This window comes from Gobius niger (assembly GCF_951799975.1).
Source record: "Gobius niger genome assembly, chromosome: 21".
Taxonomy (NCBI): domain Eukaryota; kingdom Metazoa; phylum Chordata; class Actinopteri; order Gobiiformes; family Gobiidae; genus Gobius; species Gobius niger.
Genome location: NC_136872.1, coordinates 25,723,668 through 25,749,113, shown reverse-complemented (window position 1 = coordinate 25,749,113; position 25,446 = coordinate 25,723,668). Strand labels below are relative to the sequence as shown.

At 42.9% G+C, this 25,446-nt stretch overlaps 1 protein-coding gene and 1 pseudogene across 2 annotated transcripts; both read left to right on the top strand.

Annotated features, from left to right (window-relative positions):
* Positions 1-1,571: 1,571 nt before the first annotated feature.
* Positions 1,572-3,412, top strand: LOC306980672 (E3 ubiquitin-protein ligase TRIM21-like; the record flags this gene model as incomplete). Its single annotated transcript, XM_079580099.1, has 1 exon — positions 1,572-3,412. The coding sequence occupies exon 1, from the start codon at positions 1,763-1,765 to the stop codon at positions 3,410-3,412; it is 1,650 nt and encodes a 549-aa protein (XP_079436225.1). The 5' UTR covers positions 1,572-1,762.
* A 7,313-nt stretch (positions 3,413-10,725) lies between these two features.
* On the top strand, positions 10,726-24,305 carry LOC306980671 (E3 ubiquitin-protein ligase TRIM21-like; annotated as a pseudogene). The gene is made up of 2 exons (XR_013794310.1): positions 10,726-10,753; positions 22,633-24,305. The product of XR_013794310.1 is annotated as an E3 ubiquitin-protein ligase TRIM21-like (transcript).
* The last annotated feature ends 1,141 nt before the right edge of the window (positions 24,306-25,446 follow it).

The window sequence follows — 25,446 nt, the reverse complement described above, 5'->3', positions numbered from 1 at the left end:
GGAGGAATACTTGACCAATAGTACTTTTACTGGAGGAATACTTGACCAATAGTACTTTTACTGGAGGAATACTTGACCAATAGTACTTAAACTGGAGGAATACTTGACCAATAGTACTTTTACTAGAGGAATACTTGACCAAAAATACTTTTAAAATGAAGAGAAAAATATAACGACAGAACTAACAGAAAAAAGTAGTAAAAATAAGTATGTGCCATTTACAGAACATACTTTATAGAGTCTTTCCAGGTAGATTCCTGACACTCCTTGACACTCCCTGGTTTAGAACTGGCCTGTCCTGATTCTTGCTCTGAGTCACATGACTCTAAAGAACAGGAAGTCACATTTCAGAGTCTGTTTCCTCCGTCTGCACCTCAGGACTCTCTGGTAAGAACTCTGTACATTTCTTTGTATAAACTCTCTATAATAATAATAATAATAATGATAATAATAATAATAATAATAATAATAATAATAATAATAATAATAATAATAATAATAATGATACAGTGATGTTTGGGACACTCACAGACTCGACAGCAGAAAACAAAGTAAAGACAGTTTTAAGGAAAAGTTGAACAGGTGGTTTTGATGCTGATTTAAAGTTTGTTGGTGAGTCTGTGTTTCTGACGGGCTGTGGGGGTGAGTTCCAGAGGGGGGGGGGGGGGGGGGGGGGGATGGTGTCGCAGGAGCTCGGTGAGGTCGGGCGGGGCTGGAGGGACTTGTAGGTGAGGAGGCGGAGCTTGTGTTGTACAGGGAGCCGGTGGAGCTGCTGGAGGACGTGAGGGGGGGGAGGAGCTGTAGACTGGGTAAGGGAGGGGCGGAGGCGGAGGGAGGATGTTTTAGTGACGTGGTTAATGTGTGTTTGGGATGAGAGGGCGGAGTCCATTATGATGCCGAGGTTTCGTACATTATTTTGGGTATTCAACTCATTTTTGTAACTTTTTTGTCATTTTTTGGTCAATTTTTTCATTAATTTTTCGTCCATTTTTTTTGACATTTTTACCACATTTTTGTACATTTTTTGTCACATATTTGTCATTTTTTGCCAATTTTTGGTCACATTTTTACCACATTTTTGTCATTTTTTCGTACATTTTTTTGTCAATTTTTTGTGACATTTTTGCCACGTTTTCTCACTTTTTTTTGTCACATCTTCATTGTTTTCGTCTCAGTTCTGTCGCCATTTCACACCTTTTTTCCAGAAGCTTCAGGATTGGGGTAAAGCCAAACTGGAGAAACTGCTGATCTTTAAATCTCCTGCGTCTCCGGGTCTCAGGCCGTTTATTCCACAGGTTTATCTGCAGTTTATCAGCTGTGAGCCGGAGGTAATGGAGCGATGAGGCTGATGAGATGTTCAGGTCTGAGGCGCCACAATCACAGACTGTGGGACCAATAGTACTTTTACTGGAGGAATACTTGACCAATAGTACTTTTACTGGAGGAATACTTGACCAATAGTACTTTTACTGGAGGAATACTTGACCAATAGTACTTTTACTGGAGGAATACTTGACCTATAGTACTTTTACTGGAGTAATGAAGAGTTTGAAATGTTCCAGTGTTAGAGGTTCTTTAGGCTGAAGGAGACAGGAGTTGAACTGAAGACTGTGAGAAACTGTGCAGTGAAAGGAAGGACAGACTGAGGAGCAGCTTTAGGACCATGTTAAAGGAGATGATTACACACACAACATGATTGAACACTGGAAACATTGCAATATTCACATCGTTTTGATATTTATGTCCCAAATGTGTTTCAGAAATGGCCTCTCGGAGCCCGAGCCGCTCTGAGGAGCAGTTCCTGTGCTCCATCTGTCTGGAGGTGTTCTCTGAGCCCGTCTCCACTCCATGTGGACACAACTTCTGCAAACGCTGCATCTCTCACACCTGGGACTCCAATGAGAGCTGCTTCTGCCCCCTGTGTACAGAGGTCTTCTCCACCAGACCACAGCTCAAGACCAACACCTTACTCTCTGAGATGGTCTCACAGCTCAAACTGGAGAAGAGGAGCAGCTCTATGGAGAACATGCCTGACTTCAGTGAAGTCCAGTGTGACGTCTGCTCTGAGCCCAAACTGAAGGCAGTGAAGTCCTGCCTGGTCTGTCTGTCCTCGTTCTGTGAGAGCCACCTCCAGCCTCATCTGAGCGCGCCCAGACTGAAGAGACACCAGCTGATGGAGCCTGTGGACGACCTGGAGGACAGGATCTGTCCCACACACGACCAGCCGCTGAAGCTCTACTGCAGCACTGATCAGAAGGCCATCTGTGTGGTATGTTCTGCTCTGGAGCACAAGAACCACACGCTGGTTTCTCTGAAGGAGGCGTTTGAGCAGGAGAAGGTCTCTCTGCAGCAGACTGTGGCTGAGAACCAGCGTCTGGTGGAGCAGAGGAGGCTGAAGGTCCAGGAGATCACAGCTGCCCTGGAGCTCAGTGAGAGAGAGGCTCAGAGAGAGACACAGCAGATGGTGAAGGTCTTCAGTGACATCATGGAGTCTGTGCAGAGATGTTTGGACCATCACACCAAAGTCCTGGAACAAAGTCTTTCTAAACATAAGGAGCGCGCTCAGGCCTTGATCCAACAGCTGCAGCAGGAGATGTGTGAGCTGGAGAAGAGCAGCACTGAGGCCCAGCAGCTCTCACTCTCTACAGACCCCCTCCACTTTCTACAGCGCTGCCCTGCACTGCCCCCTGCTGGCCTGAAGGACTGGAGCAGCGTGAGCTTTGAGCCGCAGACGTGTGAGGGCAGTGCGGCCCGAGCTCTGTCTGAGCTGGAGACAAGTCTCTCACAGAAGATCAAACATCTGACTTCAACCTTAGAGCTGAGGAGAGTTCAGACGTTTGCTGTGGACGTCACTCTGGACCCAGACTCTGCTCATCCTGATCTGGATCTGTCTGAAGATCTCAAACAGGTTCATCACACTGATGTGGAGAAGGAGCTCCCAGACTCTCCTCAGAGGTTTGATTATTGTGCAATTGTTTTAGGAAAACAGAGTTTCTCTTCAGGCAGGTTCTACTTTGAGGTTCAGGTCAAAGGGAAAACTGAGTGGGATTTAGGCGTCGCCCAAGAGTCCGTCAACAGGAAGGGAACGATCTATCTGGGCCCAAATAACGGATTCTGGACCATTGTGTTGAGAGACAAAGATCAGTACAAAGCTTGTGCAGACCCTGATGTCCTCCTGTCTCCACTGAGGCCTCCTCAGAAGGTCGGGGTGTTTGTGGACTATGGAGCAGGTCTGGTCTCCTTTTATGACGTAGATTCTGCAGATCTCCTCTACTCCTTCACTGGCTGCTGCTTCAGGGAGAAACTCTTTCCTTATTTCTGTCCCGATCTCAATTTTGAAGGAGCAAACTCTGCTCCTCTGATCATCTCAGCTGTGGACACAGAGTCTCCAGTTTGTGAAGGTCTTAAATGAAACACTTGTATCTGAACAGCAGCTCCAACAGTGACTCAGGCTTTGTTTGTGTGTTGGTTTGTGTCTCTGCTGCAGGACAGACAATAAGGATCTTCTTGTGTGTAAAAAGTGTGAATAAGGAAAGAGCCGGTGTTTCCTGAGTTCATATGAGACGTTAGAATAAAGGGCTCTGTACAAAGTCTTCACTTTACATTCTCTGCTTTTGCTTCACGTGTCACAGAACTCACCCTAAAGATCCTACTCTACATGTTTTAGTGCATTTGGGATTTCTTTAAATAAACTCCTTATTAGTGGAATATTCTGTCAAAATGTCAATGATTGTGTTTGGGACAAAAAAGATCAATAAACTCTTGGAAAATGTGGCGTCTGTTTTATTTCTCTCTTAAATCAATAGAAAGTTCGTCCAGTAAAATAAGGAAACACTTTATTCTGTGGATTAGACATTAGACGATATAGAAGCTAACGCCACCTGCTTTTGTTGCTGTTTTGAGACTATTTTCAAGAAGCTTTTAGGTTTGGGTAAAGCCGACCTGGGTTCAGAGGTTAAAGAGAAAAGCAGCAGCTCCTTTCGTCATGGGAATCACCATGTTCACACTCGTTCACACGTGTTCTGCTGGACTACACGCATGTTTAGCTCACACTGACAAAGCTGAGTCCACACACACACACATACTCGATTAGAGCAGTATCGGGGACCCCAACTCTATACCCCACCATCGAGGATCACCCTTTCTGAATGAAATAGAGAGATTCTGGCAGGGTCATTTTATCAGGAGGACTGTCCATATATACAAAATCACCTCAGGCACTGCAATTTAGTATTGAGACCCGTACCTGAGGTTTGTCGATGTCACAGTCACTGATTTCATATTCAGTAATATCTGTGAGGTCCTTCTAAAGCATAATGAAGAAAAGCTGCACTGGTGACACAAATCACTGTTGTTTAACCATTATATCTTAAAAGAAACCACAATATCAACTCATGAACACTTTTGGGGACAGTGTACACAGCTACATATTCGGATGGAACCAAAATGGGGACCGTGTTATATTCAAAGCAGCCAATATTACTATATAGGATCCTACCTTTGGGGACAGTGTACACGACACATTTGGATGGGACCAAAATGGGGACCGCCATTCAAATGCGGTCAACCATTATGCCAAAGGTTCAATAGTCAACGGGACAGTCTAGATAAATGCCTTTAAAACAACCTTAGACCCTAAAATGCATCAGTAACTAACAGATTGTGAAACTTGAGCCTTACCTCATTTTGGTCACCAGACACAATGGGCTGACTTCTGCTGTGTGCAGTTCTCTGCTGGAGAAAGACAGACGGAAAAGTGACATTTTTTGGTGTTATATTCAATAAATGTATTAGATTGGCACATGCGATGCCTCCTGCTTCCTCGTCCTCCTGCAGCTCCATCCACTCCACAACAGTCTTTCACCATCTCCTTGTTTGTCCCTCTTGCTCCTCTTGTGACGCCTTCACTGTGCGACTGGTGTCGGTTCTCTTGGTGCTTCTTCAGTGTCTCAGTAGAAGAAATGTGTAGGTCTCAAATGGGTTTAGCTGATAAGCTAGCATTTTGTATACCTTTAAAAAGCTGCTTCTTCGGGAACATTTGGTGTGAAAGTTGTATGTGGGGAGTGTTTTACAGTCAACCCCACTTTTGTTTTCAATAAAAGTTGCAGTGAAACGTGCACAAGCTGCACTAATACTAGCAATACATCTTATATTTAATGTTTCACTGAACAATCAGGTGTTCGTATGAATGGAACATACACTGAAATTTAGTATTGAGACCCGTACCTGAGGTTTGTCGATGTCACAGTCACTGATTTCATATCCAGAAATATCTGTGAGGTCTTTCTAAAGTATAATAAAGAAAAGATGCACTGGTGACACAAATCACTGTTGTTTAACCATTACATCTTAAAAGAAACCACAATATCAACTCATGAATACTTTTGGGTACAGTGTGCACAGCTACACATTCGGATGGGACCAAAATGGGGACCGTGTTATATTCAAAGCAGCCAATATAAATCAAAAGTTGGGTTGAGTTGCCCAAAAGAGTAATGCAACTTTAAAATAATTGTACTCAAGTACAAGTAAAGAGTAGAGGCCCAAATATTTACTCAAGAGTAAAAGTAGTGCTTACTTGAGTACTGAGTAACTGTTGAAGGACACGTACCTCACTTACCTGAGGTTTGTCGATGTCACAGTCACTGATTTTTTGTTTGGGACAAAGTAGTTTTTTCCTCATTGCTGTCGGGCTCAGTGCAATCCATGAAGTATTCTGTAAAAAACAAAAAAGACATATTGCTGCAATATATACACTGCTCACAAAAACTTAGGGCACACTCAAAAAACACAATGTAACTCCAAGTCAGTCAAATGTCTGGGATATCAGACTGTCCAGTTAGGAAGCCACGCTTATTGTGAATCAGTTTCACTTGGTGTTGTGGAAATGAAACAGACACAGGTGGAAATGAGAGGCAATTAGCAAGATCACTCCAAAAGAGGAATGGTTTTGCAGGTGGTGACCACAGACCATTTCCCTGTCTTCATCCTTTGTACCGTATTTTTGGAACACTTTTGCATTTGTCCAGTGTTCTCACCACTAGAGGCATCATGAGGAGCATCTACAACCCACAGAAGCTGCTCAGGGAGTGATGCTCATCCAAAATGGCACGTCCAGTCATGCTGTGGCAAGAAGGTTTCCTGTGTCTCCCAGCGTAGTGTCCAGAGCATGGAGGAGATACCAGGAGACAGGCCAGTGCACCAGGAGACCTGGGGGGGCCCGACCGAGGTCAACAACCCAGCAGCAGGACCGCTATCTGCTCATTTGTGCACGGAGAAACAGGAGAAGCACTGCCCGAGCCCTACAAAATGACCTCCAGAGGGCCACAAATGTGCATGTTGGTCCTCAAACGGTCATTCAGGCATGTGGAGGCCACACACACGACTGAGGATGATACAGACTCGTACAGAATTTGGATCAACCAGTGACCTGATTTGTCACTTTGATTTTGACTATCATTTTGGATCCAGACCTCCAGGGGCTGAAAATGTGATTTCCATTTATCATTCTTATGTTATTTTGTTCTCAACACATTGCCCTTAACTATGAATAAAGATTTTCATCCGAAAAATCGAATTGATTGACATCTAGGATGTGTTTTTTGAGTGTGCCCTAAGTTTTTGTGAGCAGTGTATTTGATATGTTGTTCGCTTACTGTATATGCAGCACAAGGTTAGCAATGTTGTCAACTACTAGATAACATTTTCACAATCATGGCAATTTTTATTAATTTATTTAACATTCACACTGAAAAATTTGAACATTTCCAAACGTTGGGGAAAAAAATATGGTTCATTTTTGCAGTGCTGCAGTGCTTGTTTGTAAGCACATGGTAAGAAGCTAATCGGCTATTGCTAATTAGCCAGATGCTGCAATATAGCTATAAATAATGGGGCTGTAGCTAATATATTGCTAGCTTAAAGCACATGGTGACAAGCTAGCAATCTCATCTTTTAGTAGATAATATTTAACAATCATGTATTTTCCTTTTTTTTTATAATGCGCATTTTGAATTTCAAAATGTAGCTTGGAGGGAAAGTGTTCATTCTTGCAGGTTTGCAGTAACTGTATGTTGCTGCAGTAACTGTATGTTGCTAGTTTGTAAGCTAAGTGGTTATTTCTAATTAGCCAGTTAAACATTTTACATGAATATACACAGGAATGTGCCTTTTCTTTTTGCACAACATGGACATTTGTTCTCCAGTAAATCATAGCAAAATATAAACAAAGCTACTAGCTTATGTGGTTAGTTTGGCTAGCTGTAGCTTTGTGGAAAAGGTAATGTAATATCATTGAATTTAGTCCCACAAAAAGGACTAGTTTTAGCTTTAAAAGTCTGGCAATGACCCCCCCTTTTCCATGTTCACTTTCAACTGCACTTTGACCACATTTTACTCTCTTTTAGCATCATTTGGATTTACACTCAGCCAAACTAAACAGGGTAGAAGTTATAATCCAGAAGATGTTTTGAGCGGGAAAGCTCAAAGGTAGTCAGTACGTAGAGCAGCAGTCGGCTATACAGCAGTGTCCATGCCGATTGTAAACCTGATCATCGATGCTCATCAGTTACAAAGCTGTAGAACATGTTTAAATTGTTGTGTTGAAGGTTCTGCTTTAATTATATTTAGTTTATTTTGTACAAATAGCAAAAAAAAAGTGACCTCAAATGTACACTCAAACCGCCAAAACCTCCCTTTGGGGACACATGCAGTTCCACACACAACCAACGGGGGCAATGTTGAGCGATACACACATTGAGTGTGTGTATGTGTGTGTGTGGGGGGGGGGGGGGGGGCACAGACACATACACACAAAATCGAAATAAGTCACTTTTTGGGACCGATGAGATTTTAAGAGGGAAATGTCATTTTCAAATTGGGGACCATGATTTTGGTCCCCAATTTACTGGTGTGTAGTATGGTTTAGGTCCCCAAAATTGGCCTAAACACAAAAACACAAAAACACGCAAAAACACACACAAAAACACAAACACACACACAAAAACACACAAAAACACACAAAAACAAACACAAAAACACACAAAAACACAAAAACACACACAAAAACACACACAAAAACACACGCAAGAACACACACAAAAACAAACACACAAAAACACACACACAAAAACACACGCAAGAACACACACAAAAACAAACACACAAAAACACACACACAAAAACACACGCAAGAACACACACAAAAACAAACACACAAAAACACACACACAAAAACACAAAAACACATACAAAAACACACAAACACACAAAAACACACAGAAACACACAAAAACACACAAAAACACAAAAACACATACAAAAACACACAAACACACAGAAACACACAAAAACACAAAAACACATACAAAAACACACAAACACACAGAAACACACAAAAACACACAAAAACACAAAAACACATACAAAAACACACAAACACACAAAAACACACAAAAACACACAAAAACACACAAAAACACACACACAAAAACACACGCAAGAACACACACAAAAACAAACACACAAAAACACACACACAAAAACACAAAAACACACACAAAAACACACAAAAACACACACACAAAAACACACACAAAAACACACAAAAACACACACAAAAACACACAAAAACACACAAAAACACACACACAAAAACACAAAAACACACACAAAAACACACAAAAACACACACAAAAACACACAAAAACACACACACAAAAACACACGAAAACACACAAAAACACACACAAAAACACACAAAAACACACACACAAAAACACACAAAAACACACACACAAAAACACACACACAAAAACACACACACAAAAACACACACAAAAACACACAAAAACACACACACAAAAACACACAAAAACACACACAAAAACACACAAAAACACACACACAAAAACACACAAAAACACACACACAAAAACACACAAAAACACACAAAAACACAAAAACACAAAAACACACACGACACAAAAAAACACAAAAACACACACACAACACAAATACACACAAAACACACACACTAAAATACACACAAACACACACACACAAAAACACACACAAACACACACACACACACACACACACACACACACACACAGCTCTGATTGGCGCATGTCCCGCCTCCTCTGCCTGCTCATTGGCTGTGCTCACCTGTGTCGGCCTCGTTTCCAGTCCTCCTGCAGGTCGTCACTAAGTGAACTAAGTGTTGCTGATACAGAGAATGTTCCGGTGGTTTTGCAAAGCGGTTCTTGCTCCGTGTCTCTGTGTCTTTATTTGGAGTAAATATATTCATTAACCGAGCGCATTTTCTCCAGTTCAGCTATACCCAAATCTAAAGCTTCTCCACTGGACTAAATATATAACGGCTCCACTGAAACAAACAGGTTTATTATTTCCCTTTGTAAGAACTCTAACATCAGCAGGGCTTTAACAGGAGTTTATTATAATTATACTTCAGTTTTTCAGCTTTAGGAGTAAAATAGATAACACAAACACACAAAAACACAAACACACACACAAAAACACACAAAGGCACAAAACACACACAAAAACACGCAAAAACACACACAAAAACCCAAAAACACACACACACAGAAAAACACAAACACACACAAAAACACACAAAAACACAAAAAACACAAAAACACAAAAAAACACAAACACACACACAAAAACACGTAAAAACACACACACAGAAACACAAAAACACAAAAACACACAAAAACCCACACAAAACACAAAAACACACAAAACACACACAAAAACACAAAAACCCACACAAAACACAAAAACACACACAAAAACACAAAAACCCACACAAAACACAAAAACACACAAAACACACACAAAAACACAAAAACCCACACAAAACACAAAAACACACAAAACACACACAAAAACACAAAAACCCACACAAAACACAAAAACCCACACAAAACACAAAAACACACACAAAAACACAAAAACCCACACAAAAACACAAAAACACACACAAAAACACACACAAAAACAAAAACCCACACAAAACCACAAAACACACACAAAAACACACACAAAAACACACAAAAACAAAAACACAAAAACACACAAACTCAAAAACACAAACACACACACACAAAAACACACACACTAAAACACACACACACACAAACACACACACAGCTCTGATCGGCGCATGTCCCGCCTCCTCTGCCTGCTCATTGGCTGTGCTCACCTGTGTCGGCCTCGTTTCCAGTCCTCCTGCAGGTCGTCACTAAGTGAACTAAGTGTTGCTGATACAGAGAATGTTCCGGTGGTTTTGCAAAGCGGTTCTTGCTCCGTGTCTCTGTGTCTGTATTTGGAGTAAATATATTCATTTACCGAGCGCATTTTCTCCAGTTCAGCTTTACCCAAATCTAAAGCTTCTCCACTGGACTAAATATATAACGGCTCCACTGAAACAAACAGGTTTATTATTTCCCTTTGTAATAACTCTAACATCAGCAGGGCTTTAACAGGAGTTTATAATAATAATACTTTAGGAGTAAAATAGATAAAGGAGAGTCTCCAAATGTCAAACTCTGAGTCTTTATCAGGATCAAGTCTTATCACTCATTGTATTGTTTTACTGTTTCATTGAGTTGCTGCTGAGCCGTGGCACTCCCTGGTTTAGAACTGGACCTTTGCTCTTCGTCCCGCGCCTCTGAAGAAGAGGAAGAGCCTCAGTCTGTTTCCTCTGTCTGCGCCTCAGGACTCTCTGGTAAGAACTACATTTCTCTGTATAACAGTAACTGGACAGTAATAAAGAGTTTGAAATGTGTTAGAGGTTCTTTATTTCATCATTTTAACTTCATCGTTATATAAGGAAGAACGACATGGTCAAGTCTGTAGAGGAAGGTGGTCTTAATGAGACTGACTTTGATCCAATGAACGGTGCTTTAACCTCTGACCTCCCGCCTCAACCAAATACATTCTGTCCTCTTTATATAGGCCTGTGTAGCACCTCATTTGAAAGCTAAGACCCACAAAACTGACCTTTTTCCAAGCGTTGTTGCTGTGTTGGTTCACCTTTTGTATGTATTTTTTATTTTTTTATTTTTGTCACATTCTTGTTGAATTTTTGTCACATATTTGTTGAATTATTTTTTTTTTTAATTATTAGACAAAACAAAAAACACAACAACCTATCACCACATAAGTGTATATATACAAAGCATAAAATAAATAAATAAAAGACAAAATAAAATGAAATACTTCAATAAAGTAAAAAAGAAAAGAGACAAAAAACTAAAAGAGAGATAACAGTACGTGTTAGAGTCGACTCAATTCCATTCATAGGTCTAGATCATAAACATGCAGGTAAATGAGGATTAAGACAAACGGGTGATGAGAGTGTATTCAATTTTATATGTAGAAACACAGTCTTTCACAGCAGCAAACTGAGTGGGGAGTCTGAACATTCAGCTGCTGCCGTTGGTCTGGTAGAGCTGCCACTGAATTGGCTGGAACAAGGTGGTCTTCAAACACAGGTGGAATATCTCTATAGAAAAGTTGTTTTTGTAAATGAGCCTAGCCATTCTTTAATGTTTGGCATCTCGGTGCTTTTCCAGTTCATTGAGATGAGTCTTAGGGCCAGATCTTGTGGCGGCGCACGGGGCGGCGCAGGCTCTTGGCGAATTATTTTCCGAGTGGCGGAGCTATCTGTGCCATTCGCCTCCGCCACCTGTGAGGGGGCGTCACAAGAGGAGGCGACTGCACTGATGGAAACACGGCTGACATTCACTTCCTCGTTTACATTGCGCTGGCTTGCGTTCTTTCTTAAGCCTTAGGCTCTCACAGGTCAAACTAAAAACTTTATTTACCCCATCGTGAGCTAAACCATCGTGAGCTAAACCATCGTGAGCTAAACCATCGTGAGCTAAGCGATGTTCACGTCTCGAGAGAAAAAGAGCTACAGCGTCCGCTGTGGCGCGGATCGGCCGCGCTCGGCGTGAACGCGAAGCAAAACAAAAGCACATGTTCACCCCACACTCCCACACAACCACTCTCCTGGACGCGGAGTCGATCTGGTTGGAGGAAAATGTGTGTGTCTCAACCCACTTAAATGCGCCAAGTCTGGAGCGGCAAGATCACAAAGTGCGCCCCGACTGAGCGCAAAATGTCACGCTATCGTCTCCGTTTTGATGCACAAGATCGGGCCCTTAGAATTGATACAATACCTGTACACAGAATTTAGAATTTTACCTTGTTCAGCCCATTTACCAAATGTTGCTCGCACAATAAAGTTAACCTGGGTGATCTTGGCAGAATAGTTTGGACAACCTTCTCCAGGCAACGTAGAGCACCATCCCACAGGAGGTAGAGAACCGGGCAATCCCACAGTGCATGGAGAAGAGTACCCGAAAAGTCCCACATCTCCAACACTTATCGTCTTTGTTTAGTCCCATGCGATGTCATTTCGATGGAGTGTAGTGTATCCTGTTTAATACCTTGAATAGAATAGCTCTGCCTTTAGCTTCAGTTATAATTTTGCCGTTGTTATTGACTATTCTTTTCCACGTATCGCGAGTGATTTCACAGTCGAGGTCTCTCTGCCATATTAATCTCAAACCATCATTTAACCTCCCATCAGTTGTGCACAGTAACTTATAACATAGAGAAGCATTTACTACATGTTGAGCTGAGAGAAGTTCCTCGATAATATTTAATCCCTCTTTTTGCTTCCCAGCACAGGCTTTTGTTACATGATTATTTAGTTGCATATATCTCCAAGCGTCCTTACCGTTAGATTAAGTCGGGTACGCATTTCATTGAGTGATAGATAAAGGTCATCCTTGTGAAGATGGAGTGAACCCTGGAGTGGTTTAAATCTTACCTGTCGGGGAGATCTTTCTCAGTCAGGCTGGGGGACTCCACCTCGTCTTTTGCTCCCCTCAATTGTGGAGTTCCTCAGGGTTCAATTCTCGCACCTGTACTGTTTGCACTTTATATTCTCCCCCTCAGCCAAATCTTTAAAAAGCATGGCATCTCCTACCACTTTTACGCGGATGACTGCCAAATCTACATGCCACTCAGAAAAAATGCCAACAGCCCCCTGACACCCCTACTTCAGTGCTTAAGTGACGTCAAGGCTTGGTTGGCTCACAACTTTTTAAATCTGAATGAGGGAAAAACTGAAATTGTGGTGTTTGGCCCCTGGGACCCCCAAAATGACATAATAATAATAATAATAATAATACCTTTAATTTGTAAAGCACTTTACATGGAATCTCAAAGTGCTACAGCACAAGTAAAAACTGACAATAATAAAATAATAAAAGCATAATAAAAGCACACAACAGTTGAGGATAAAAATGTTAAAAAGGGTACAGAAAAGTCTTGAGTCCTCTTCTGAAAGTCTCCAGAGACTGAGGGGCCCTCAGGTGTGGTGGTCGGGCGTTCCACAGTTTAGGAGCAGCCACCTGGAACGCTCTGTCACCAATTGTCCGGAGCTTTGTTCTGGGGACGGAGAGAAGGTTGGCGTCTGTGGACCTGAGTGTTCTGGTTATGGGCGGAGGGGTGAGGAGTTCGGTGAGATAGTTCGGGGCGTGTCCATGGATGCATTGATAGGTGAGCAGGCAGATTTTGTAGTTGATGCGTTGACCGATCGGGAGCCAGTGGAGGTCACGGAGGGCTGGGGTGATGTGCTGGTGCTTTGGTGTCCTCGTCAGGATCCTGGACACGGCGTTCTGAATGGGTCCCCTACAACAATATGTCCGTCCCTCAGCCACCAGCCTTGGCGTCATTGTCGACTGTGATTTTAAACTCAATAAACAGATCGGCGCCGTTGTTAAATCGAGTTTTTATCACCTTCGTCTTTTAGCCAAAGTGAAACCTTTTTTAAGTTTGAAAAACTTTGAACAAGTCGTGCTTTTATCTCCACTCGCCTGGACGACTGCAATGCGCTCTATACAGGAATCAGCCAGAATGCTCTTTACCGCCTGCAGTTAGTCCAGAACTCCGCGGCTTTCAACAGGAACCAAAAAATATGAACACATTTCACCAATTCTTGCTTCTTTGCACTGGCTTCCTGTTCATTTTAGAATTGATTTTAAGGTTTTATTGTTTGTTTTTAAAGCTTTGAATGGACTGGCCCCTCAGTACCTCACAGACCTCATCCACATTTACTCTCCAGCGCGCGCTCTGAGGTCTGAGGGCCAGCTCCAGCTCGTGGTTCCTAAGACGAACCGTAAAACCAGAGGGGACAGAGCGTTCTAAGCTGTGGAACGCTCTGCCCCTTCACGTCCGAACGGCCCCCACCCTGGAGTGTTTTAAATCTCGTCTTAAAACCCACTTTTATTCTCGGGCTTTTAACACCGCGTGAGTTGTGTGGTCCTCTGTGTCTTTTATTTTCTTTTATTGTTTTAATTTTCTTTTATTGTTTTAACAAATTTTATGAAATTTCTTTTATTCTTGCATCTTATTTATGTTTTAAACTATTTTATCGTTTTAGCTGAATGTATAGTTTGGTTTCACTTGATTTTATTATATTTATTTATTTTTTATTCCTATATTGCCGATGTTATGTGCAGCACTTTGGAAACACTTGTTTATAAAATGGGCTATATAAATAAAGTGGATTGGATTGGACTGAAGATCGTCTTAAGTGTGGACACCTTCTTTCACCCAGTCTTTCCAAAATATATATTTTTTTCCAATACAAATTTCTGGATTATACCATATTGATGAATAGTTCTGTAAATAGGGAGACCTTTTCATCATTCTATGTGATGCATGCCACACTTCTTTAGAATGCCGGAGTATTGGGTTTGAACTGTTTTTTCTTTTGTCTTTTGTGAGAGCACCTGTAGTGGTGTAAATGGGGTTACCAGATTATTCTCTAACTCCATAAATTTAGGCAGGTCGCCTTCCATTTTCCTGAATTTGGCTAGTTTGGACAGTTCAAATGCTAAGTGATGCCGTTCAATGCTTGGAAGCCCCAGACCTCCCATCTCTACTGGGGTTTGTATCTTTTTAAAGCTTATTCGTGCCTTTTTTTCCTTCCCAGAGAAAGTCCTTTACCAGATCATTGTATTGTTTAAAGAATGCCTTGGGAAAGGTAGTCGGGAGCATCATTAATATATAGTTTATTTTAGGAATGATGCTCATTTTGACGGCGTTTATTTTTCCCCATAAAGTCAATTTTAAGAGCTTCCATTTTTCAAACAGTTGTCTGATTTTTTGCAGGGCTGGTGTTGTGTTTATTGTTACTAACTCATCCAGATCTGCCACTATTGAGATGCCAAGATACTTTATACTGGTTTGTGTATATTTAAAGTTAAAGGAGGTAACCATTTCCGGTGTGCAGCTTGGAGATATAGGCAGCGCCACAGATTTTTGCCAGTTCACTTTATATCCCGAAATCTTTGAGAATTTTTGTACGGTTTCCATGAGTTGAGGAAATGCAGAGCTTGGGTCTTTCAAGAGTAACAATATGTCATCCGCATATAATAAAAGTTTATGCTCCTCATTACCTCCCTCAACTCCCTTTATATTGCTGTTCTGTCTTATAGCAACGGCCAAGGGCTCGAGTGCTATAAGAAAGAGCAATGGTGACAGAGGACAGCCTCGCTTTGTTGAGCGATGTAGTGTAAAGAAACGTGAAATCAGCCCATTGTCATTACTGAGGCCCTTGAATTGGTATACATAACATGCATCCAACTGCAAACATTTGGACCAAAACCAAACCTTTTGAGGGCGATAGACAGGTGTTTCCACTCCACCCTGTCGAATGCTTTCTCCGCGTCTAGGGAGAGTGCAGTGACAGGGTGGGGTGATGATCTGTTAAGCCATATGAGAAGTAACAGCAGCCGGATACTGTCTGTAGAGCTCCTTTTCTTCATGAATCCAACCTGATCTGTATAAATAATACTAGAGAGAACCTGCTCAAGTCTAGCAGCTAAAGTGTTTGATAATATCTCACCATCTGCATTGCATAAAGAAATTGGTCGATAATTGGCCGGAAGAGTAGTATCTCTGTCTTTTTTGGGCGTTAGTGTAATCAAGGCCTCCTTTAACGTTTGTGGAAGCTGTTTAGTCTCAAATGACTCGGAAAACACTTTTGTTAGTTCTGGTGCTAAAATATGTATCAGTTTTTTGTAATATTCTGCAGGAAGACCGTCCAGACCAGGAGACTTTCCGTCTTTAAGTTGTAAAATTGCCCTCCTAATTTCTTGCTCCGTAATGGGAGCCTCCATAATGTCTCTCTGGTCTTTGGAGAGCTGTGGTAATTGCAAACCATCGAAGAAGATATCAACATCCTCCTCTGTTGATCTGTCTTCTGATTGGTATAGGTTGTTGAGTTTTTGTCACATTTTTGTTGAATTTTTGTCACATTTTTGTTGAATTTTTGTCACTTTTTTGTTGCGTTTACCTCCTTGTTTTCTTCTCATTTTTGTGGCTGTTTTGGTGCTTTATTCCCATGAAGCTTTTTGATTCGGGTAAAACCAAACTGGATGAAATGGGATCCGTTCAGGTGGGAGTTAAGAGGTTAAAACTAAGATGCAAAACTTTATGACTCTCATGAACTTTATGGTTAAATCTGCAACAATATTCTACAATGTAGGTCAGAGACAGATCTTTTATGACTTGTTGTAACAAATTACAAGAGACGTCAATGTTTAGACTAATATTTAAAATCTGCCTTTGTCTGACATTTAGTCTTATCACTCATGACTTTATAGAGTTGTTTGTTACAGGTTGATTCCTGCCTGACACTCCCTGGTTTAGAACTGGACCTTTGCTCTAAGTCACATGACTCTAAAGACGAGGAAGAGCCTCAGTCTGTTTCCTCCGTCTGCGACTCAGGACTCTCTGGTAAGAACTCTTCATTTCTTTGTATAAACTCTCTATAATAATAATCTATAATAATAATAATGTGTCAGATTTATACAGTGATGTTTGGGACACTCACAGACTCGACAGCAGAAAACAAAGTAAAGACAGTTTTAAGGAAAAGTTCAACAGGTGGTTTTGATGCTGATTTAAAGTTTGTTGGTGAGTCTGTGTTTCTGACGGGCTGTGGGGGTGAGTTCCAGAGGGGGGGAGGGCGATGGCGAAGGCTTGGGCCCCCAGGGTCTGGTGGTTGGTGCGGGTGAAGGCGGTGTTGGTGTTGCAGGAGCTCGGTGAGGTCGGGCGGGGCCAGGTTATGGAGGGACTTGCAGGTGAGGAGGCGGAGCCGGTGGAGCTGCTGGAGGACGGGGGGGGTGATGTGTTCTCTGGGCCGGGTGTGGGGGAGGATTTCAGCTGTAGACTGTGTAAGGGAGGGGCGGAGTCGGAGGATGTTTTAATGATGTGGTTAATGTGTGTTGGTGTGAGAGGGTGGAGCCCATTATGATGCCGAAGTTGCTTACAGAGGTGGGGGGAGACTGTGTCTGTCGATGAGGAGGGTAAAGGGGGGGGGATTTGGTGGAGATGTAGATTTGAGTGTCGTGGGTCTAAAACCCCCCATGTACCAAGTAGTCATCACTCAACAGCTCACAGAAGAACCAGTTATTGTATCATTGATCCAAAAGTTCTATGAGTCTAAAAGTTACTATTGCTCCACCTCCAGTGTTTCCCCCACAGGACGGGCCGCCCTCAGCACCCCCGCCCTCAGCGCCCCCGCCCTCTCAGGACAATAGCCTTTTATTATGCAGCTCTAATCTCTTTACCAAGTCCGCTCCGTCAATCCATTCTGGTTTTTGTTTTCTGAGATCTACGCCGGTTCACCCAGTCCGGGTTTTTACAGATCCAGTCCGTGTTTTTACAGATCCAGTCCGTGTTTTTACAGATCCAGTCCGTGTTTTTACAGATCCAGTCCGTGTTTTTACAGATCCAGTCCGTGTTTTTTACAGATCCAGTCCGTGTTTGGTGCTCAGTGACCCAGGCCAGGCTGTGGTGTTTGTTTGAGGCAGAGACAGGAGCCTCTACAGAGCGAGGAAGTTCAACCAGAGCCATTAGACGACAATAAAATAACATTAAATCCCTTTGACACTTTGTAAAGAATCAAATCCAGCACGAGCTAAACGCAGCAGCTGAGTTTATCCTGAACTGTTGAAGCTGCAGCATCTGTCTCACATGTGGGATTGTTATTGTTCTGACATGTGTCCTCTTAGATCATGAGTTCAGGTCTGTGTCACTGAGCACAAAACACGGACTGGATCTGTTAAACACTCGGACTGGGTGAACCGGCGTATACGATCTCATAAAACAACAACCGGAATGGATTGACGGACCGGACCTACACTGATGTTTAGACTAATGTTTAAAATCTGCCTTTGTCTGACATTTAACTTAATAACACAGTTAACAAGTGTTTCATTGTTGTTGAAATAGAAGAAACTTTTGAACATTTAAACAATACGTATATTTGACATCAGCACAAACACTGGCTTCATTCTCGGCTCATCTAGAGGGACAAATAAAACTTAAATGACACTGAAGAAGGAAAAGCGAGTGAGTAACTTCCCCCAGTCTCCCCGACCTGCCCCGTCCACAGGATCAGGTTTAATCTGTTACAGAGAATCAAACAGAGACACTTCCTCACAGGCCTCACATTCATTCTATTGTTTGATTTTCTGACCAGTCGGAAACAAGAACCGCTCACTGAGAGTTTATTCTTCAAATGTCAAACTCTGAGTCTTTATCAGGATCAAGTCTTATCACTCATGACTTTACAGAGTTGTTTGTTACAGGTTGATTCCTGCCTGACACTCCCTGGTTTAGAACTGGACCTTTGCTCTGAGTCACATGACTCTAAAGACGAGGAAGAGCCTCAGTCTGTTTCCTCCGTCTGCACCTCAGGACTCTCTGGTAACAACTACTACTTTTACTGGAGGAATACTTGACCAATAGTACTTTTACTGCAGTAATACTTGACCAATAGTACTTTTACTGGAGAAATACTTGACCAATAGTACTTTTACTGGAGGAATACTTGACCAATAGTACTTTTACTGGAGGAATACTTGACCAATAATACTTTTACTGGAGAAATACTTGACCAATAGTACTTTTACTGGAGGAATACTTGACCAATAGTACTTTTACTGGAGGAATACTTGACCAATAGTACTTTTACTGGAGGAATACTTGACCAATAGTACTTTTACTGGAGGAATACTTGACCAATAGTACTTTTACTGGAGGAATACTTGACCAATAGTACTTTTACTGGAGGAATACTTGACCAATAGTACTTTTACTGGAGAAATACTTGACCAATAGTAGTTTTACTGGAGGAATACTTGACCAATAGTACTTTTACTAGAGGAATACTTGACCAATAGTACTTTTACTGGAGGAATACTTGACCAATAGTACTTTTACTGGAGAAATACTTGACCAATAGTAGTTTTACTGGAGGAATACTTGACCAATAGTACTTTTACTGGAGGAATACTTGACCAATAGTACTTTTACTAGAGGAATACTTGACCAATAGTACTTTTACTGGAGGAATACTTGACCAATAGTACTTTTACTGGAGAAATACTTGACCAATAGTAGTTTTACTGGAGGAATACTTGAGAACTCACTCAAACTCTCGGAGACAAAGCTCACTATGAAGGTTAATTTGTGTTTTTATTATCAAGGTGTTTTTTATACACTGAATTTATGTATCTGTATTTTTTGCATCCGTATTTCACCACCATATTGAATAAAATTCAGTGTATTTTTTTTCGCTGCTGTAAAAAAGCTGTGAAAAACAGCTGATGAGCAGCCAATCAGATGGTGAGCTCCCAGAGCGCAGCCAAGGAGGAAACTGGCTGCGTCCAAACGTCAAACTAGAGTTAAAAGTTCTCACTTAAACCCAGAATAAAACTGTAAAACTAAATGCATTCATTGTCGAAGCCTGGGATCTGATCACTGGTGCTGCACCAGGTTGAAAGGAGCAGCGTTTTTATAGAAACTTACGAATATGCATGTTAGCTTAGCGCTCACTCATTTCAATGGGTTAGCCTAGCCTAGCGGCGACCATTGGTTTACATGAACCAGTTAGCATTGGACATTGAGTTGTTGTTTCTCCTAAAACATTCAACAAAACTAAATGATCCCAAAGCTCAACTGTGTATGTGAGAACAGTGCCTTCATTCATTCACTCTGAACACACAATGTGGGTCAGACCGATGTTCCCCGGGTCACCTGGACCTTCCAAACGCCGGAGGCGGCCGGTGTTCCCCGACTGCGGGTCTCGCTACATGTTATTGCTGCGCGTCTTCATGCGCCCGACAGTCCTGCTGTAGCTCTCTTAACTACCACAGCGCCGGCCCGGTACGCGCGGATAATGGAGCAACAAGCGGCTTTCGCTCATAACTAAGCCTTCTAGACCTCGCATTGTAATATGTGTGAACGTGTTGCAGTTCAGACAAGAAAAGTAAAAGTAACTCCACCAAACTCACCCACGCTTTTCTTTTTGGAAACATATCTCCCTCCGTTTGTCCTCGCAACCCGCTTGATTGGTTGGTTGTTGTGACTGTGCTCGTGCCATAGCCGCTCCTAACTCTCAGCAGGTGTTTCTGATGCTGCACTCCAGCCTTATGCACATTAAACTAGGGGCCTTTTTACGAACGGGGCAACGCATTGCGTCCTCACTCCTCTCCCAGTGCCGCAGCCTGTGCTTCAGCATCAGACGCTCCGAGAGGCACCACTGCGGCCACTGAGACTAGAGATCAGATCGGGCCCAAAAAATCAAGCCCGACCCGACCCGAGCCCGCGGTTATAAAGCCCGACCCGACCCAGCCCGAGCAATTAATGTGAATTGTCAGCCCAAACCCGAAACAAACCCGACGTACATAATGATTTATTTAAGGCTCACATAGGTGCATCTGCACAGCAGCACCATGTTTGCGAGGTACGCGGCTACGCGCACGGCATACGTGCACGCAGCAGTAGCGCACATACCTGGCTGGGCAGAGACGTACGCGGCGCGGAGCAGCTCCATGTGTCTTGTCTCCTCTTTTCCGTCTCTCTCTCCTCCTCCTTCATGTTTCATAAACATCGCGCTCTACAAAGGCTACTTTTTACGCAGTAACAGGAACCAAACTGCTTATTTATCCACTGTTAATGAAACGCTGTCCTGAGAGAAAGAGTGAAGAGTGATGTTCTCTGTGTGGCGCCGGTATCACAGCCTGACCATGTTGCTTAAACGTGACAACACAGCAGCACGTGCACCTGCACCACCTCCCTCCCGGACTCCTCTATTTTATAGTGCGTATTGCCACATTTAGTATCCAATAGACTCCGCCTATTGCATAGATTTTTATTAGAGATTATAATGACATTAATAAAAAAAAAAAAAAAAAAAAAAAACTTGAGCCCGACCCGACCCGAGCCCGACTCTCATGCGGGAAATCTCGGCCCGGCTAAAATCTAACCTCTAACTGAGACTGAATGACGTTGAACTGTATTTGCGCCGCTGTTGTTTTTTTTGACATAACAACGATCCATGTATTAAATGAGAACCCTGAGGAAGAGCAGCAAAGGAAAAGAGATCGGGGCTTATGGCACAATTACGCGGCACCGCGGGTGGACCTGTGAACACCCACTTTGGTCCTTAGCCCACCCCCCGGTTCTGATCATTCAGTGTTCACTGCCTCAGGACAGAGACATATGTGCGGTCTGCACCTGTGTCTGCAGGACGTGCACATCTGGCTGTACCGGGCCGGCGCTGTGGTAGTGAAGAGAGCTTACAGTAGGACTGTCGGGCGCATGAAGACGCGCAGCAATAACATGTAGCGAGACCCGCAGTCGGGGAACACCGGCCGCCTCCGGCGTTTGGAAGGTCCAGGTGACCCGGGGAACATCGGTCTGACCCACATTGTGTGTTCAGAGTGAATGAATGAAGGCACTGTTCTCACATACACAGTTGAGCTTTGGGATCATTTAGTTTTGTTGAATGTTTTAGGAGAAACAACAGCTCAATGTCCAATGCTAACTGGTTCATGTAAACCAATGGTCGCCGCTAGGCTAGGCTAACCCATTGAAATGAGTGAGCGCTAAGCTAACATGCATATTCGTAAGTTTCTATAAAAACGCTGCTCCTTTCAACCTGGTGCAGCACCAGTGATCAGATCCCAGGCTTCCACAATGAATGCATTTAGTTTTACAGTTTTATTCTGGGTTTAAGTGAGGACTTTTAACTCTAGTTTGACGTTTGGACGCAGCCAGTTTCCTCCTTGGCTGCGCTCTGGGAGCTCACCATCTGATTGGCTGCTCATCAGCTGTTTTTCACAGCTTTTTTACAGCAGCGAAAAAAAATACACTGAATTTTTTTCAATATGGTGGTGAAATACGGATGCAAAAAATACAGATACATAAATTCAGTGTATAAAAAACACCTTGATAATAAAAACACAAATTAACCTTCATAGCTCACGTGGTCTTTGGTCAAACTGTAATGAAGAGTTTGAAATGTTCCAGTGTTAGAGGTTCTTTAGGCTGAAGGAGACAGGAGTTGAACTGAAGACTGTGAGAAACTGTGCAGTGAAAGGAAGGACAGACTGAGGAGCAGCTTTAGGACCATGTTAAAGGAGATGATTACACACACAACATGATTGAACACTGGAAACATTGCAATATTCACATCGTTTTGATATTTATGTCCCAAATGTGTTTCAGAAATGGCCTCTCGGAGCCCGAGCCGCTCTGAGGAGCAGTTCCTGTGCTCCATCTGTCTGGAGGTGTTCTCTGAGCCCGTCTCCACTCCATGTGGACACAACTTCTGCAAACGCTGCATCTCTCACACCTGGGACTCTAAAGCCGTCTGTAAATGTCCACTGTGTAACAGGAGCTTCTCCATCAGACCTGAGCTCTGCGTGAACACCTTACTCTCTGAGATGGTCTCACAGCTCAAACTGGAGAAGAGGAGCAGCTCTATGGACGACATGCCCGACTTCAGTGAAGTCCAGTGTGACGTCTGCTCTGAGCCCAAACTGAAGGCAGTGAAGTCCTGCCTGGTCTGTCTGTCCTCGTTCTGTGAGAGCCACCTCCAGCCTCATCTGAGCGCGCCCAGACTGAAGAGACACCAGCTGATGGAGCCTGTGGACGACCTGGAGGACAGGATCTGTCCCACACACGACCAGCCGCTGAAGCTCTACTGCAGCACTGATCAGAAGGCCATCTGTGTGGTATGTTCTGCTCTGGAGCACAAGAACCACACGCTGGTTTCTCTGAAGGAGGCGTGTGAGCAGGAGAAGGTCTCTCTGCAGCAGACTGTGGCTGAGAACCAGCGTCTGGTGGAGCAGAGGAGGCTGAAGGTCCAGGAGATCACAGCTGCCCTGGAGCTCAGTGAGAGAGAGGCTCAGAGAGAGACACAGCAGATGGTGAAGGTCTTCAGTGACATCATGGAGTCTGTGCAGAGATGTTTGGACCATCACACCAAAGTCCTGGAACAAAGTCTTTCTAAACATAAGGAGCGCGCTCAGGCCTTGATCCAACAGCTGCAGCAGGAGATGTGTGAGCTGGAGAAGAGCAGCACTGAGGCCCAGCAGCTCTCACTCTCTACAGACCCCCTCCACTTTCTACAGCGCTGCCCTGCACTGCCCCCTGCTGGCCTGAAGGACTGGAGCAGCGTGAGCTTTGAGCCGCAGACGTGTGAGGGCAGTGCGGCCCGAGCTCTGTCTGAGCTGGAGACAAGTCTCTCACAGAAGATCAACAAAGTCTTTAGACAAGTGGCTTCAGAGTCGAACAAGAAAGAGCTGAGGAGAGTTCAGACGTTTGCTGTGGACGTCACTCTGGACCCAGACTCTGCTTATCCTCGTCTGGATCTGTCTGAAGATCTCAAACAGGTTCATGACACTGATGTGAAGAAGAAGCTCCCAGACTCTCCTCAGAGGTTTGATACAGGTTCTATTGTTTAAGGAAAACAGAGTTTCTCTTCAGGCAGGTTCTACTTTGAGGTTCAGGTCAAAGGGAAAACTAAGTGGACTTTAGGCGTCGTCCAAGAGTCCGTCAACAGGAAGGGAGAGATCGGTCTGAGCCCTGAGGACGGATTCTGGACCATTGTGTTGAGAGACAAAGATCAGTACAAAGCTTGTACAGACTCTCCTGTCCTCCTGTCTCCACTGAGGCCTCCTCAGAAGGTCGGGGTGTTTGTGGACTATGGAGCAGGTCTGGTCTCCTTTCATGACGTAGATTCTGCAGATCTCCTCTACTCCTTCACTGGCTGCTGCTTCAGGGAGAAACTCTTTCCTTATTTCAGTCCTGGTCCCAATTCTGGAGGAACAAACTCTGCTCCTCTGATCATCTCAGCTGTGGACACAGAGTCTCCAGTTTGTGAAGGTCTTAAATGAAACACTTGTATCTGAACAGCAGCTCCAACAGTGACTCAGGCTTTGTTTGTGTGTTGGTTTGTGTCTCTGCTGCAGGACAGACAATAAGGATCTTCTTGTGTGTAAAAAGTGTGAATAAGGAAAGAGCCGGTGTTTCCTGAGTTCATATGAGACGTTAGAATAAAGGGCTCTGTACAAAGTCTTCACTTTACATTCTCAGCTTTTGCTTCACGTGTCACAGAACTCACCCTAAAGATCCTACTCTACATGTTTTAGTGCATTTGGGATTTCTTTAAATAAACTCCTTATTAATGGAATATTCTGTCAAAATGTCAATGATTGTGTTTGGGACAAAAAAGATCAATAAACTCTTGGAAAATGTTACGTTTGTTTTATTTCTCTCTTAAATCAATAGAAAGTTCGTCCAGTAAAATAAGGAAACACTTTATTCTGTGGATTAGACATTAGACGATATAGAAGCTAACGCCACCTGCTGGACGTCACTGTCACTGTGTTTGATTTTCCACAATCACTGTTGAACAATATAAGAAAACATGAGCAAAGCTAAACATTACTGAAAATCCAGGCAAAAAAATGCTTCATTAATAAAGTTTAATAATTGATCCAAAAGTTCTATGAGCCTAAATCATAGGTTTGGTTTTACTCTTGGTCATATTTACATTCACAGCAACACGTCACTCGTTTCAGATTCTGTTCCGTTCTTTGATGCTTCTGCACAAAGGCTGAGCTATTTCAAAAGTCTGGTTTCAAAAGTAAAATGTTTTCACCTGAATTGCTCTAGAATGCGGGAATATAAGGATGATAAGTTATAAATGTTTTATCCTGACTAGGGCTGGGCACCGTTCTTTTTTTTTCAACACCAAGAACTTTAACGTTTCCTGCTTTTCGGTTCCGGTACTTTTTTTTCCCGAAAACTATGTTGTTTTAATCCAATATAAATAACGTGTATTAAAAGAATCATTCAGGAAAAAGACTGAAAACAGCTCAGCAGAAGCTCCACAGATAACAGAGAGAAAGGACGTTATTCCCTCCTGAGCTGCAGAGTCAGATCCACATCAGGACTCGGTTTCTTTCAGATAACCTTTTCTAAACTCACTGCACTTTGACGAAGCGAAAGCTCCACAAAGATCCTCACATGGTG